Source organism: Pseudorca crassidens, chromosome 8 (assembly GCF_039906515.1).
Source record: "Pseudorca crassidens isolate mPseCra1 chromosome 8, mPseCra1.hap1, whole genome shotgun sequence".
Lineage (NCBI taxonomy): Eukaryota > Metazoa > Chordata > Mammalia > Artiodactyla > Delphinidae > Pseudorca > Pseudorca crassidens.
The window spans coordinates 21673925-21689681 of NC_090303.1; the positions used below are offsets into that span (position 1 = coordinate 21673925).

At 35.7% G+C, this 15757-nt stretch overlaps 2 protein-coding genes across 3 annotated transcripts in view; one reads left to right on the forward strand and one right to left on the reverse strand.

Moving 5' to 3' along the window:
* Nucleotides 1-15757, forward strand: part of FBXL13 (F-box and leucine rich repeat protein 13) — a 194497-nt gene that overhangs the window by 57746 nt on the left and 120994 nt on the right. The window contains 2 exon segments of the mRNA XM_067746011.1: nucleotides 5745-5840; nucleotides 8302-8434. Of these exon segments, the coding sequence (XP_067602112.1) occupies nucleotides 5745-5840; nucleotides 8302-8434 (229 nt within the window).
* Nucleotides 13778-15757, reverse strand: part of LRRC17 (leucine rich repeat containing 17) — a 32382-nt gene continuing 30402 nt past the window's right edge. For both annotated transcript variants that reach the window (XM_067746017.1, XM_067746016.1), the window contains exon 4: nucleotides 13778-14600. In XM_067746017.1, coding sequence (XP_067602118.1) covers nucleotides 14203-14600 — 398 coding nt within the window. In that variant the 3' untranslated portion in view covers nucleotides 13778-14202. The remainder of the gene's footprint in view (nucleotides 14601-15757) is intronic.

Here is a 15757-nt window from a genome sequence, read left to right on the forward strand (position 1 = left end):
AGATCACTTTCGATAGTATTGACATCTTAATACTATTCGTGTTAGTATTACCTATTCCTTGGATATTTGATAGAATAGTCTTGTAAACTCTTTGAGCCTGTGGGTTTGTTTGTTTTTGGTGTTTATTCATGGGCAGATTTCAAAGTCTGATTAAATTTCTTTTATTGTTATTATGTCTTCCAATCTATTAACTTGGGATATTTTTCCATTTATTTAGGTCTTCTTTAATTTCTTTCAGTAAAGAAAGAAATTTCAGTGTACTAGTCTTCCACCTCCTTAAATTTATTCCTGGGTACTTTATTCAAAAGTGAGGTTTTTAAAATAAAATATTTTAGGCATGCAAAGAAATATAATATAATGAACACCTGTGTAATCACTACTCAGTTTAAGAAATAAAACTTAACAAATACAATTAAAGCCGCTCTAACTGCATTTTTCCCTCTCCCTCAGAAGTAACTGCTCTCTTACACACCATACACAAAAATAAACTCAAAATGGATTAAAGACCTAAATGTAAGGCCAGACACTATAAAACTCTTAGAGGAAAACATAGGAAAAACACTCTATGACATAAATCACACCATGATCCTTCTTGACCCACCTCCTAGAGCAATGGAAACAAAAATAAACAAATGGGACCTAATGAAACTTAAAAGCTTTTGCAAAGCAAGGGAAACTATAAACAAGACGAAAAGGCAGCCCTCAGAATGGGAGAAAATATTTGCAAATGAAGCAACTGACAAAGGATTAATCTCCAAAATATACAAGCAGCAGCAGCTCATGCAGCTCCATATCAGAAAAACAAACAACCCAATCCCAAAATGGGCAGAAGATGTAAATAGACATTTCTCCAAAGAAGATATACAGACTGCCAACAAACACATGAAAGGATGCTCAACATCACTAATCATTAGAGAAATGCAAATCAAAACTACAATGAGGTATCACCTCACAATGGTCAGAATGGCCATCATCAAAAAACCTACCAACAATAAATGCTGGAGAGGGTGTGGAGAAAAGGGAACTCTCTTGCACTGTTGGTGGGAATGTAAATTGATACAGCCACTATGGAGAAGAGTATGGAGGTTCCTTAAAAAGCTAAAAATAGAACTACCATATGACCTAGCAATCCCACTACTGGGCATATACCCTGAGAAGATCATAATTCAAAAAGAGTCATGTACCACAATGTTCATTGCAGCTCTATCTACAATAACCAGGACATGGAAGCAACCTAAGTGTCCATCGACAGAAGAATGCATAAAGAAGATGTGGCACATATATACAATGGAATATTACTCAGCCATAAAAAGAAATGAAATTGAGTTATTTGTAGTGAGGTGGATGGACCTAGAGTCTGTCATACAGAGTAAGTCAGAAAGAGAAAAACAAATACTGCATGCTAACACATATATATGGAATCTAAAAAAAAAAAAAAAAAAAGGTTCTGGAGAACATAGGGGCAGGACAGGAATAAAGACACAGATGTAGAGAATGGACTTGAGGACACAGGGAGGGGGAAGGGTAAGCTGGGATGAAGTGAGAGAGTGGCATGGACATATATACACTACCAAATGTAAAATAGCTAGTGGGAAGCAGCCACATAGCACAGGGAGGTCAGCTCAGTGCTTTGTGACCACCTAGAGTGGTGGGATGGGGGGGTGGGAGGAAGATGCAAGAGGGAGGAGATAATGGGGATATATGTATATGTATAGCTGACTCACTCTGTGATACAGCAGAAACGAACACAACATTGTAAAGCAATTATACTCCAATAAAGATCTTAAAAAAAAATTAACTGCTCTCTTAAATTTAGTGTTTATCATTTCCTTACATAGTTTGATAGGCAGAATAATAGTCCCCTGTGCTACCTGCCCCCCACCCCCACCCCAATCCTCAGAACCTGTGAATACATGGCAAGAGTCTTTGCAGACTCAAGTTAAAGATCTTGAGATGGTGAGATTATCCTTGTTTATCTGGGTGGATCCAATGTAATCACAAGGGTCCTTATAAGTAAAAGAGGGAGGTAGGACTCCTTGTAAATACATCTCTCCAAGGGCCAGATAAGCACCAGTGTCTCTAGTTTTTATGATCTATAGATGTCTCCCAGGTCCTGCGACACATATCTCCTTGAATGTAAATTATTAGGGATCTTCCTGACATCTTGGGAACTTGACCTAGGGAAGGAACTAGGCCAGATTATACACATTTGACCTTCTTGGGGAGACAAGAGAAGTTTTATTATCCTTTTAGATCAGAGAAATTAACTAGACAGAAAGCTACAGATCTAATCTCCATAGTATGTGGAAAGTAAAATGTTTATAGAGGAAGTGAAGACAAAACATTACCTTTTTATCATATAGATTTCTGTCTCCAGAGGCTAGAGCTTTCTCCTCAGGAGCACTGAGGTGATGGTTGTGGTGATGATTGTGGATTTGTCAATTTCTCCTTTGTATCTTTGCAGCTCTACTACTGGATACTTTCATTTAGAATTGTTATATATCTTTAGTAAATTATTTGTATTGTTTTCTTTAATTATAATGTAGTGACCCTCTTTATCAGACAAATTTTTAAAATCTACCTAAAATACAATACTGAACAAGATGAACACAACTGAAAGGAAATTTGATAGCTATATTGATATCAGAGGGGAAAACTTTAAAGCAAAAGCATTATTAGGGATAATCTTTGTCTTCCAAGCAGTGAATTTTGTTAAATTTATTATTGCTAGATATACTTAGATTCATTTTTCTCATCTTATTTTATACTATTTATTCTCTTTTATGTACTTGTTTTGTCCTTTCCTGCCTTTATTTATTGAATTTTAAAAGCTACCGCCTTGTCCTCATTTTCATGTGTTAGAAGATATCCATTCTATTTCCATTATTTCAGTGGCTTCTCTTAAATATTTTTGACATGTGCATTTACCTTAATAAAGCATAAAGTAAATTAATAGCTATACTTTCTTCCTGACTCATTAATGGAATTTAGAACATTTTAACTCTGATTACTTTCTCCAGTCTTAGAGTATGAATATATTCTAGCAGTTTTGTCCCTTGTTTTTTGTACTCCCACGTGTCATCATCCTTATATGTTTTTATAAGGTTGCTGGGTTTACCCTTATGCTTATTAAATTTCTTTGCCCATCATTACTATTTCATCTCACTCCTTTCCTCTGATTTCAATGTCCTTTAGAAGTTGTTTTGTGATGGGTGTATTGGAGGCAAACTCTCTCAGTCTTTGTCGTAGAGTGTCTTTACTTAATACTCATCCTTGAGTTGTAATTTACTTGCATGTGGTATCTGAGATTGGTAAGTATTTTCTGCTGACTATGCTTTCTGCGACTGCTAAGTGACATTCTTTTGTAGGTAATCTGTCTCCAGTTGCATTTAAGGTTTTCCTTTGCTTATGGCCTTTTGCAATTTCACTACAAACCCATGGTATCTTGATTATCCTGTTTGGGATTTCTTGTGCTTCTTGAATCTGAGAATTGTTGCTTTTCATCAGTTCTAAAGCATTTTTGTCTGTAATATGTTTTTTTTTTTTTTTGTGGTACGCAGGCCTCTCACTGTTGTGGCCTCTCCTGTTGCGGAGCACAGGCTCTGGACGCGCAGGCTCAGCGGCCATGGCTCACGGGCCCAGCCGCTCCGCGGCATGTGGGATCTTCCCGGACCAGGGCACGAACCCGTGTCCCCTGCATTGGCAGGTGGACTCTCAACCACTGTGCCACCAGGGAAGCCCTATTTTTGAGTTTTGCTTTGATTCCATTTGCTCTGTTCCTTCCTTCTGGAAACTCTATAAAGATATATAGAATATTGGACCTTTTTATGTTATATAATGTGTCTCTTAACCTCCTTTATATTTTCCATCTCTTTATCTCTCTGTGCTTTATCCTGTGTAATTTCATTATACATAATCCAGTTTGCTATTCCTTGTATTAGCTGGGTTTCTTCTGCTATTTAACTCATCTGTTGAGTTTTTAGTTTCAATCATTATGTTTTTAATTGCCATGAATTTTATTTGGTTTCTTTATAAATCTGCCCAGTCCTTTTTCAACAGCTTTTCTCAAGAATTTTTTTGTCTTCATCACCTTAATGTTTTCATGATTACTGACAATTTTATTCATGAAGTTATTGTTTTACTGTTGTTCACTCTTGTTGGACTTTTTTTCCTTCCTGTGTTTTGTAATTTTTATTGTTGTGGCTTAATCTGTACGAATTCTACAAGGCCAGGTTTGAGGGTGTGTTTCTTTAGAGAGAGGGTATTTATTTCTGCCAAATGCCCCATAGTTACTACCAAGTTGGAAACTCTTTTCATGTTAATGTATCAAATACAATTACAAAGGTAATAAATTCAAGTTAGATCCCACACATAATAAAATTCAAATTCCAATGCACACAATAAGTGGTCTTTGGTTACAAATTCTTTGGGAAATTTTTTTCATCCCAGGCTAGGTACTTCAGTTTTTCTCTTGTCAATAGCAGTTTTTTATTTTGTTTTTACATCTCTTTTTTATAATCCTGGATTTCTCTGTCTCTCTCCCTTTCTCTGTCTCCTTCTCTTTCTCCCTCTGACTCAGTTATGACCTCCAGCTTTGTATAAGCCTGGTAACTTTTTCTGTCCCTGCATGGCCAGTAAAATCTGAACCTATTTGTTATGAAAAGCAGCAACCACCTCCACTGTTCTCCCATCCCAAGCAACTATGGCGTGGATATCTTATTGTGTGTCTGGGTTTACAAAGACTGGGGCCCTGGATATTTTCCTTACTTTCTTGAAAACTCAATTATTTTTAAAAAACAAATGTTTGTTTTAGAGAGTAGAAAACTGATTATTAGGGGTTATGGGGTAGGGGAAATAGGGAGTTTGGAAAAAGGATATCAACTTTCAGCTATAAGATGAATAAGGTCTGAGAATCTAAGTAATACATGGAGATAAATAATCTAATACACTTTAGATTAAAAGTAATCTAAAGTCATCTAAATAATGACTATGGTTGATAACACTGTGTTGTATAATTGCTAACAGAGTAGAACTTAAATGTTCTCATAAAAATAAATAAAGATAAGTATGTGAGATGTTGGATATGTTTAATTTAACTAGATGGGGGAATCCTTTTACAATGTATACATAAATCAACTCACTATGATGTACACTTTAAATATCTTATAATTTTATGTCAATATACCTCAATAAAGCTGAAATTTTAAAAAATTTAAAAAGGAAATATTTTTAAAAATGTTTGTTTTAGCATTTACTGATGTTTTGTATCAAGAGGATTTCCAGATTTTCTAGTCTACCCTTTTTCTAGAAATAGAAGCCAAAGTGGGTTTATTGATCTTTCCCAGGAATCCTATAACTTTAAAAAGAATCCAGTTCAGAAAGTAATTATTGAATGCCTTCTATGTAGTACCAGCTATTATTTGGAAAATTATTCACTTTCTAGCAGAATACCACTTTAATTCAGAAAATAAAATAAATCTACCTATCTTCCTCACCATCCTTCTGCAACTATCAATTTGATCACATTATATCAAAGGCAGCATCAGATAAGTTCTAGAACTCTAGATAAAATTCCTACCTTCAGATAAAATTCAAGCACATAAACCCCTGCTACCACAATATACGGATTACATTACCATTAAAACACACACACACACACACACTCACACAAAATGGTAAATTGAAGAGTTAGATCAAAATTCACATATTTTTTCAAAATCATGAATGTTTTTCTTTGTGTTTAGATTTTCTCCTACCTCAGTTTAAGAGATGTGGTAATATGTGGTCAAGTTAATCGCTCCTGGTTGTTGATGACACAAATGAGCTCATTGTGGAATGGTGTAAGTAGACACGACCTGAAACTATGTCTTTATTCTAGTTCTCAAAGGAGAATAGACCGCTATAAAGCCACCTGTAATGGGGAATACCTTCTTCCCTGCTCCACAACATGGGGCCACAAAAAGTAGGTGCATTTGTTTCTCTTTTGTCCAGGCACAAGCCTGAAGGACAAGATAAAAAAATGTTATTTGAAGAGATTCAATATGAGTATTTTCTAATTTAACTAGTAGAAATAAATTGAATATTATTTTTGGATTGAAACAAAGCTCCATTATATCTGAGTTAGGCTTAACATTGCCTTACTCAAGGAGCTCCAGAGATATATTGAGAAAATGCAAGCAAGGTGCTTACTGTAGAGCCTGGCATGTAGGCAGCACTCAGTAAATATTAGCTATTATTGTTGGTTCAAAAAATACAACAAAGCAGCACAAAATATGGAGTAAAGGAAAAAAAATTACTGAGCATGAAATAGGGCTAAAATATACATGTACGCAAAGCTTGTTTGATAATTCTTAGTGTATTTGCATGCACATGTACACACACACACTCAGGAATTTTCTAATGCGGACTCCTAGGCTCATGCCTCTGTATTGTTCTTGTCATTGCACTATTTTTATACTATTCTCATAAACTAGAACAAGCTTATATTTTTCATTCCAAAGAGACATTGGGTGGTAGGTCTTAGCCAACAACAGAAAATAAGCATGTGTTATCCCTGATGACCTTTCTTTTCTTTCTCTTGGATGATTGCTTTAATCTTAACAACTGTGACCATTTATGCCATCAACAAATGTTGGAGTAGTAACATTTTCCTTGTTGCCTAAGTCCAGTAAATAGCTAGCTTCACCACCCCTCCTTAATTGCTATTGATTGGAGGACAAATGATATCATGTGCTCAGACTGATCTATGAATAGGTGGTCAGGGCCATTCTGCAGAAACTTTGACAAAGAAACTAAGAGGAGTTGACAAGGTACAGGGAACCTAGGCTCCATAAGTCAACTCAGAATCTTTACATCTCATCAGAACACCATCCCATTCTTGGCTATACTGCTCTACTCTCATCTTATGCAGCAATGGCAATAAGAAAATGTGCTTCTGTCTTAGTTAACCCCTCTTAGCTACCAAATTTAGTATTCCTGTCTTAGATGTATTTGTAGTTCAAGGCAGTGATTCTTAAGCTTTAGAATGCATTAGAATCATCTGAAGGGATTGTTAAGACAGATTGATGGTTGCCACCCCCAAAGTTTCTGACTTAGTAGGTCTGGGGTGGGGCTTGAGAATTTGCATTTCCAACAAGTTCCTGGATGATGCTGATGCTGCTGGTCCCAGGACCACACTAAGAACCACTGATTTAAAGGAATAAATCTCTTACTTATGTGACAGATTAGGTGTTACTTTTTCCTTTGGAAAACCCATAAAGAAGAAAAATAAATAAATCCAAATGATCTGGAAGAGAAAGAACATGTACAATATTAAAATCAGGACAAATCTTGCAGAAAAATGGCAGAAAAAGCCAGCACTTCTGCCAAGACTTCATTGGGTAAAGATGAAGAAAATATGAGCATATGGCAGTGAAGAACAAAGCCAGGATTGGAAGTTAAGCTGCTTTATGTTCAGCAAATTTCTCTTTCCTCAATAATGTGTTGTCCTTCATTTGCAGTTATTTTTTCCTTTATTTGTGAGTGCTCAAATGTGGCGCAACTATAACAAACATTTTAGCACAAAGAATAGTTTTGTTCAGAAGGCAATGAGAAAGTGAATGTTCATATACTTAACCTTTTAGCTGAAAGATAGTATTAATACTATGTTATTGTTATCAACTATACTTCAATTTAAAAAATACTATGTTATCGTTTATCAACCAGCCCTGGCCATTCGGAGCTCACTAAACCTCTGTGCTCTTCAATTTTACATATAATCAGCAAGGTACACTCAGGTCATCTTTCCTTTTCTCTAGAACTACCCCCTCCAAATTATGAGTTATGAAAAGGCCATTATAGACCACACACTCTAAACTGTCTTCCCTATAGTCAAGGACTCAATGTATAGTTTGTGTTCATGAAAAAAGAAGCAGGCACACATTAATGATGAACCCAGGAGAGTTCACTGACATTGAAGAAGGGGGAAGCCTTGGGGCTCACCTGGAATTACAGGCGGGCATCCAGGCCACTCTAAGACAGTTGACTCTGTTGACGGGTGGATGTGAGACCCCTGCCCTCCCAGCTGTCAACCTGGACTGGACATTTAGAATCTGTTTTTAATTAAACGTAGGAATGACCATGAAAAAAAAATCTATTTGCAATTAAACCTGGGAATGACCACAAAAAACCCAACCCCCCCCCAAAAAAAAATGAGTGGTGAGATGAAGAAATTTTAGTTCTTTGATGCTTTAAAAATATTTTTAAAGTTTTACATGCAAAAGATCTCTCTCATTTCTTAATGTTTTTGTTTATCCTTTTTAGATTGATTTTTCCGCAGTAAAAAATATAATCACAGATAAGCACATAGTGTCTACTTTGCAAAGATGGCGTCTAAATGTGCTGTGCTTGAATTTTCGTGGTTGTGTTCTCCAACTGAAAACTTTGAGATCAGTAAGTATGTTCATTACAACTGTTTGTCTTGCTTTCCTGTATTTTAAAATGGAAACTTCAATTACCGCCTTAGGCCATAAGAATGCCTATTAAAACTATTTAAAAGTCCTATAATATAGCCAGCTCTTGATGGAGTGTATGCCCTGGGAGTTGGTCCTTTGGTCATTCTTATTGACTGACTGCTTTTTTTTTTTTTTTGTCTAACATTTTTCTATCTATATGTCATTAGTTTATCCACTAATAAAATACAATATAAGAACTTCTCATTAAAGAAATTCTAACAATAGACAGTAGAAGCAGAAATCTACCTTCATCTCCCTCAAACCCATTCACTTACCCCATGGTACTCAACATTATCAGTCTTTCTGTTTTTCTAAAATACATTTACGTATTTGTGATTAAAAATACACAATTTTAATTTGTAACATTAAAGGGATCATACTGTCTTATATTTTCTATTATGTCTTGGAAATCTTTTCATGTCAGTACATATAGAACTACAAAGTTATTTTCCCATACTATGGCTATACTGTAACTTATTTAACTTTCTTCCTATTGATGGACATTGAGGTTATTTCCAGTTTTTTCCAAGCTGTTTTGTGAAGTCTGTATTTAATTGTCTTAGTTCAGGCTGCTATAATAAAGTTCCATTTTGGCTGGGTGGCTTATAAACCACAAAAACTTATTTCTCATAGCTCTAGAGGCTGGAAGTCCAAGATCAGGGTGCCAACGTGGTTGGGCTCTAGTGAGGGCCTTGTTCTGGGTCATGGACTTTTGTCTTCTCCCTGTATCCTCACATGGTAGAGAGCAGAAGAGAGCACTCTCTGGAATACCTTGTGTAAGGGCACTAATCTTATTCATGAGAGTTCCACCTTAATTACATCCCAAAGGCCCCACCTCCTAATACTATCACATTGGGGGTTAGGATTCCAACATGTGAATTTTGGGGGGACATATGGGTTAACACATTGCATTAACCCATATGTCCTTTGAGTTACATTTTTAAGTTTCCATATGTATTTCTGGAAATGAGAGAAAAAATAGATTTCAAAAAGTACACATCCATGTTGACTTCAGAAAATGAGAAAGAATGCCATAAACACATGTAAATATCAACATGGATGAGTCTAAAGATATTAATGGGCAAAAGCAAGTTGCAGAATGATATACATAATCTAATACCATTTGTATACAACTTTTCAATGTGTAAAATCATACCATACTCTTTATATTTGGAAATAATTTCAATACTATATATTCAAGGGCACTTGTACATACACACACACACAGTAAAATATAAAAAGCTTGCATGGGAATCAAAGGCCTCAAATGCAAGATAGTGGTTACCTCTAAGGTGGAGAGGGTTGAAGGAAATGGGGAAGAGGTTCACAAGGGGTTTCAACTGTTATCTGTAATATTTTTTTAATTGAAAAAAGAAAAAACACAAAACGGAATAATTCTAATTGGTTATTGCTGGTGCTGAAGAAAGCAGTAGCTTTATATATGATGTTATTTTACCTGATTACGTATTAAACTATCTTCTTGGTTTTAAGTTTGTTGGTTGAATCTTTTAGGTTTTCTAGGTAGACTGTCATGTCATCTGGAAATACTAACAGTTTTATTTCCATTCATTCCTATCTTGTATCTTTTACTTCTTTTTTCAGTAGCAAGGATATGCAGCCATCTTGTCTTGTTCTTGAGTCCTTTTCTCATATTTTTAATGAGAATGGTGTTAATATTATTATATCTTTTAATTTCTGGGACACACCCTTCATAAAGATATAATGCTGCTCCATCTTTTACAGCAGCCATCTTATGCATGTTCCTCATCCAATCTGGTCATGTCTGCCTTTGGATTTTTAGGAACTATTAATTTCTGATCCACCAAGACCATTCCTTTTTGTTTTCCAAGGATATTATAGATTAAAAATCATTTATTTCTTGTAATTTGGGTAGGAGAGGAAAACTGAAACGTGCTTAGTCTGCCATCTTAAACCAATTTGTTATTTTTTTCTTCTTTTGATCTCTCTCCTTGTGATTTGGTGACTATCTTTAGTGTTTTGTTTGGATTTTTTTTCTCTTTTTGTGTGTGTGTATCTATTATAAATTTTTGGTTTGTGCTTACCATTAGGTGTATATACAGCAATCTTTATACATATTTGATTATTTTAAGTTCCTAATCTCTTAAGTTTGAATGCATTTTAACAACCCTGCATTTTTACTCCCTCCAAGTTTGTTTTTGACATCATAGTTTACATCTTTCGTTTCGTGCATCTCTTAACTACTTATTGTTGATATAGATGATTTTACTACTTTTGTCTTTTAAACTTCCTACTAGCTTTATAAGTGGTTGATGTGCTATCCTTACTGTATATTTGCCTTTACCGATGAGATTTTCTTCCTTTTGTAATTTTCATATTTCTAGTTGTGGCCTTTTCTTTTCCACTTAGTGAAGTCCCTTTAACATTTCTTGTAAACCCAGTTTCTTTCAGCTTTTGCTTGTCTATAAAACTCTTGATCTTTTCTTTGAATCTGAATGATAGCCTTGAGTAGATTATTCTTTTTCCTTTTATCATTTTAAAAATATCACGCCACTCCCTTCTGGTGTGCAGAGTTTCTGCTGAAAAGGCAGCTGATGGTCTTATAGGAGTTCCCTTGTTACACTGTTGACTGATACATATTACATCTCCCCATCATTCACCAACACTCCACCTGCTGCAGAAAGAAGCCCCAACATCTCACAGAATTTAGACAAGTAGATTCTCATTACTGAATTGCTTCTATTTGCTAGAGCAGGAGACTTGTTCAGATTTCTCAGAAACAGACGTTAATTGATCCAGGGCGTAAACTCCAGAGGAGGGGATGGTTAGTAAATGAATTATCTGAACTGTTTAATATCTTTCCCAAATAATCAAAAATTAGGTCAGAGTTGACTCAGGCTTAGGACTCAGGAGAACTCAGCTTGTAGTAAATCTTATTTACTTCAGAAAAATCAAAGAATCTTAGAACTAGTTGGAAAAAAAAAACACTTGGGTATTTGGATAAAAACTCAAGTGATATTTAAACATATATGTTCAAATATGTAGATCTCAGGATTGTATTATTTTTGACTACCATAAAATATACTTTTAAAAAAACTCTTGAATTTCATCACCTACTGAACAGAAGGAAGTTGCAAAGGCAAGTTATTAATCAATCAAGTATGAAGTTGGCAGAAAGGGTGGATATATGTATATGTATAACTGATTCACTTTGCTGTACAGCAGAAACTAACATAACATTATAAATCAACTATATTCCAATAAAAATTAATTAAAAAAAGAAATTAGCAGAAGAGGAGGTATCTAATTATTAATTCCATCACTGATCAACTATGCTTCCCTGAAAAAATATAAACTCAGATACAAAAAAAGAGCAAATTTTAAGCTTTTAAAAATGTATTTAAATTTTGGCCCTGGGAGATATTAGCAATTCTAAATGACTTACTTTTGGATGGTCTGGATCAATTTCTATCATGATGTGTTCCAGAGCTTTATTTTCAAATAGATCCCTGGGAATGATCCTGAATATAAAAATAAACCAATAAAATTCCCAGCTAGCCTCCAAACATTAAACCAGAGAGTAACTTGGGCCCTTTCTCTGAATCAGATTTAATGCCCTTATTTCTTTCCAGAACCCTCACATTCCCACTGTGTGCCTCTGTCTTCCACTGAGGTCCCACCTGGCATTCTCCACCATCAAATCTTGGATGTTTTATTTAATATTCCACTCTGAGTGCTCATCAACAATAAGTGAATTTATTACATCTCTCTGGTAACACTTCAAACTTAACTGCTACCTTCAATACCTCATGTTGAACAATGTGAGAATTTGCATTGAGAACCAGTATTTCTAAGTCTCCACCCTGACCCAAACCATTGATAAAATGCGCATATTGGTTAGAACCTTACAATCCAGTGTCATTTCCTGAACCACCAGCTCCAGCAATTGTTCCAGCTTCCCACTCTCTTGGTTTCCTATACATATTAATAGAATTAACTGACATGACCCAAAGATTATCACCTGCCCTCATAAGTGTTTCAGGAGAAAAAGCACATACTATTCTTTTAGTGTCTGTTTCTGGAAGTTCTGATGTGAGGCAGCCATGACTAAAGGTAACATTTAGAGTGCTCTGTATCCTTGCACAGTAGAAAGGACTTAGGCGGACCTGAATCCAGGCTCTGCCACCTGCCAGCTTTGTGGCTCTATCCAAGTTACCTACATACTAAGCCTCGGTTTCCTCATCTAGAAAAGGCAGATAATATTATGTACCTCAGAGGGATCTTGTGAGAATTAGAAATAGAATACGTGAAGCTCTTAGCACAGTGTCTGGCCTCTAACAGGTGTTTAAGAAATGTTCAAGGGAATTCCCTGGAGGACCAGTGGTTAGGACTTGGTGCTCTCACTGCTGTGGCCTGGGTTCAATCCCTGGTTGGGGAACTAAGATCCTGCAAGCCGCGTGGTGCAGCCAAAAAAAAAAAAAATGCTTAATACTCTTTGTTATTTACCACGTTCTATACTTTGGAAATTTGTACAAGTATCAGATAAGACCAGTTGTCAAACTTTGTATGAATACCTTGATATAAGAAATGGAAATATATTCAACTCAGTGAAAAGAAAATCTGCATAAAAAGGAAAAAGTGGTATTTCTAATGATATGTACATATTTCTTTGCATTTTATTTTTCTAATAGTACAGTACTATCAAAATACAAACTGATGGGTCAGTCTCCAGAAACTTCCTCTCTTTCTGGTTATTGTTTCTCCAGGTGAACTAATTTTAACCTGCAACGCAAATCATGGGGCTTCTCTTGGGTACCACCTCTGCCCTCAGTTGCTTCTGATATCACTTCCCTTTCTGTTTGCTTCTTTTTCATCCCAAATCCTGACCCTGAATCCTAATTTCATCCTGTTTTATGTTCCTTGACATATTAGCTTAGCAGGAAGGGCTCTCAGATCCTTCCCACTGACAGGTGGCTTCCTAGTCTGAACTCTGTTAAAAAACCAGTGCTGTTTCCACATTTACTAGTGTTTATACCTGTTCAGAGCTCATGTTCACATCATCTACAACTGCTTCTGAGAGTCCCATCTTCTGAGCCGTCTCTAATATAATTCTCAGATTCTTGGCTTATTGCCTGTGGCAATTCTCCTTCAGGTCTAGCTTGACAGTTTTTTGCAAGGATCAGTGAAAAGTAGTTGAGAATTTGGGTTTACCAGGACCTCATTTTGGAGTGCACAGGAATCAGAAATGGAAATTTATTCAATGCACAAGCTGACTTACTGAAAAAAAAAAAGTTGGGGGGCAGAGGGGAGAGAATTACATTTTATTATTACTAAGCATTTGTATCTCTTCATTTTGATCATCTTTAGGTATGTGCAAGCAGCTCTTGAAAAGCATATAAAAATGAACCAGGTTTTTTTAATTTTCAAAAAGCAATAAAAACATTTATACAGAACATTATGACCTCCTAACTCCATCATTAGGACCCAACTCCTGCAGGTTACCAGTGTGGAGTCACCATCAAAAGCTGTTCTGCAAACAGGCAGGCAAGCAGCATGAGAGTATTCCCTTGATTACTATACTGTGACAACAATAATAATAATTAAGGGAACCTTCCTTTAGCTGGGTAACCTCGCCTAAACAGGTAAAACAGTTAATCAAAATCTAAACATGTGGTTTTCCAACACCAGTTTAGCAAATACAAAATTAGCTGCAACCAGAACAATGTCTAAGTTATCCCACAATAGTGATTCTTACACTTTGTTTCTTTGCTGTGTGATCCTTATGTATTTTTCCCCATTCGTCATCTTCTGTATCCTGGTCAAATGTTTCAGGGTATGCTGGTAATTTGTCTTTGGGGCATTCTTCATAGTAACTCCGAACATATTTTCCCACAAACCACCCTTTGTATTCTTCGGGCATTTTGCACTCCAGGCCATTATAGTGCACGTTGTAGTGATGCATTAACCAGTAGTAGAGGTAGTGGATGTTGTAGTCACATCTCCAAGGGTTATCTCTGAGCCACAAGAGTTTCAAAAAATACAAGTCTTCTAATACTCCATAGTCAAAGTTTTGCAGACTGTTGTTTGATAAATCTAACTCTTCTAAATGTGTGAGTCCTAAAAAAGCAGCTAGAAACAGAAAATATTTATTAAACCAATTGGGTAATTGGGTTAAGTGCACTGTATATTATAAGGACAAATTTAAATAAAAAATAAGAGAGTTAATTCTCTCTATTGAAAATAAAGGAAAAGATTTCCCTCCCCGCCTTTTTCTCAGCGTTCTTACTTTAGAAAACTTGCACGTACTTTCTCTTCTCTTTGAAATGTGTATATATCCTTTAGAAGGCTAAAGAGGCCTTTTTCAGCTTTATGAGGATCATCCTTCTTAAGAACCTGGGAGCCATCTCTTTGAAATGGAAACATCAAGGGAGAGAACACCTGTCTCCCAGTTTCTGTGGGGGGGGGGGGGTAGGAGCCTTCTTCCAAGTCACAAAATCACCTCTTGTCATAAAGATAGAAGTTTGTTTTCCTCTTGATAAAGCCAATTAGCTAACACAGATGCCAACTCACTTGCGAGTAAGGTTAGAATGAACAATGTTTGACAAACGGTGCTGGCAAGTCTTCTTACTTAAGAACTAGCTATTATTTATCCTGAAAACACGTATGTATTAGGTTGTATCTGCTTGGCTATACAAAGGGTGAGATTTCCTTCTGTCTCTGCAATCTCTTAGCAGATTGCCTGTGATGTACATCACATTCTGGTTTAATGCTTATTCAATAATAAAAGAATCTTCTTTCTCTTTACCATTGTGGAGAGGATTTCTGTGTTGGGTGAAGACTTCGGTTTTAATTATATTTCCCTAACAGTATACGTGTCTAAATGTAAAATTCTGAAATATGTTTTTACTCAGACAAAGCTTTCCCCTTGATTAAATTGACTAGAATACAATATTTTATTTGAAAAATCAGTTTTAAGTTAATTTGTAAAAATGTACTTTGTGCTCATGTGCATTTTTTAATACTCACTGGAAAGTTGCCACAAAAAAGGCATGAATTAGGAAAATATCTCAAATGTAAGACATAAGTGCATAAAAAATGAGAAACGTGTTTGGGGGTGATTTGACAGCTCTCTGGGATATAACTCTGAAAATGCCTAGAAAATAGCCGTTTCCCAGTTTCCTTCCCAGGGGGAAGGAATTATATTCTTGTATTGTCCAAAACCAAAAAAATTTTTATCAACATTTTTAAGACATCTGGTTGTATTTTGGCAAGCTATGGTAGCTATC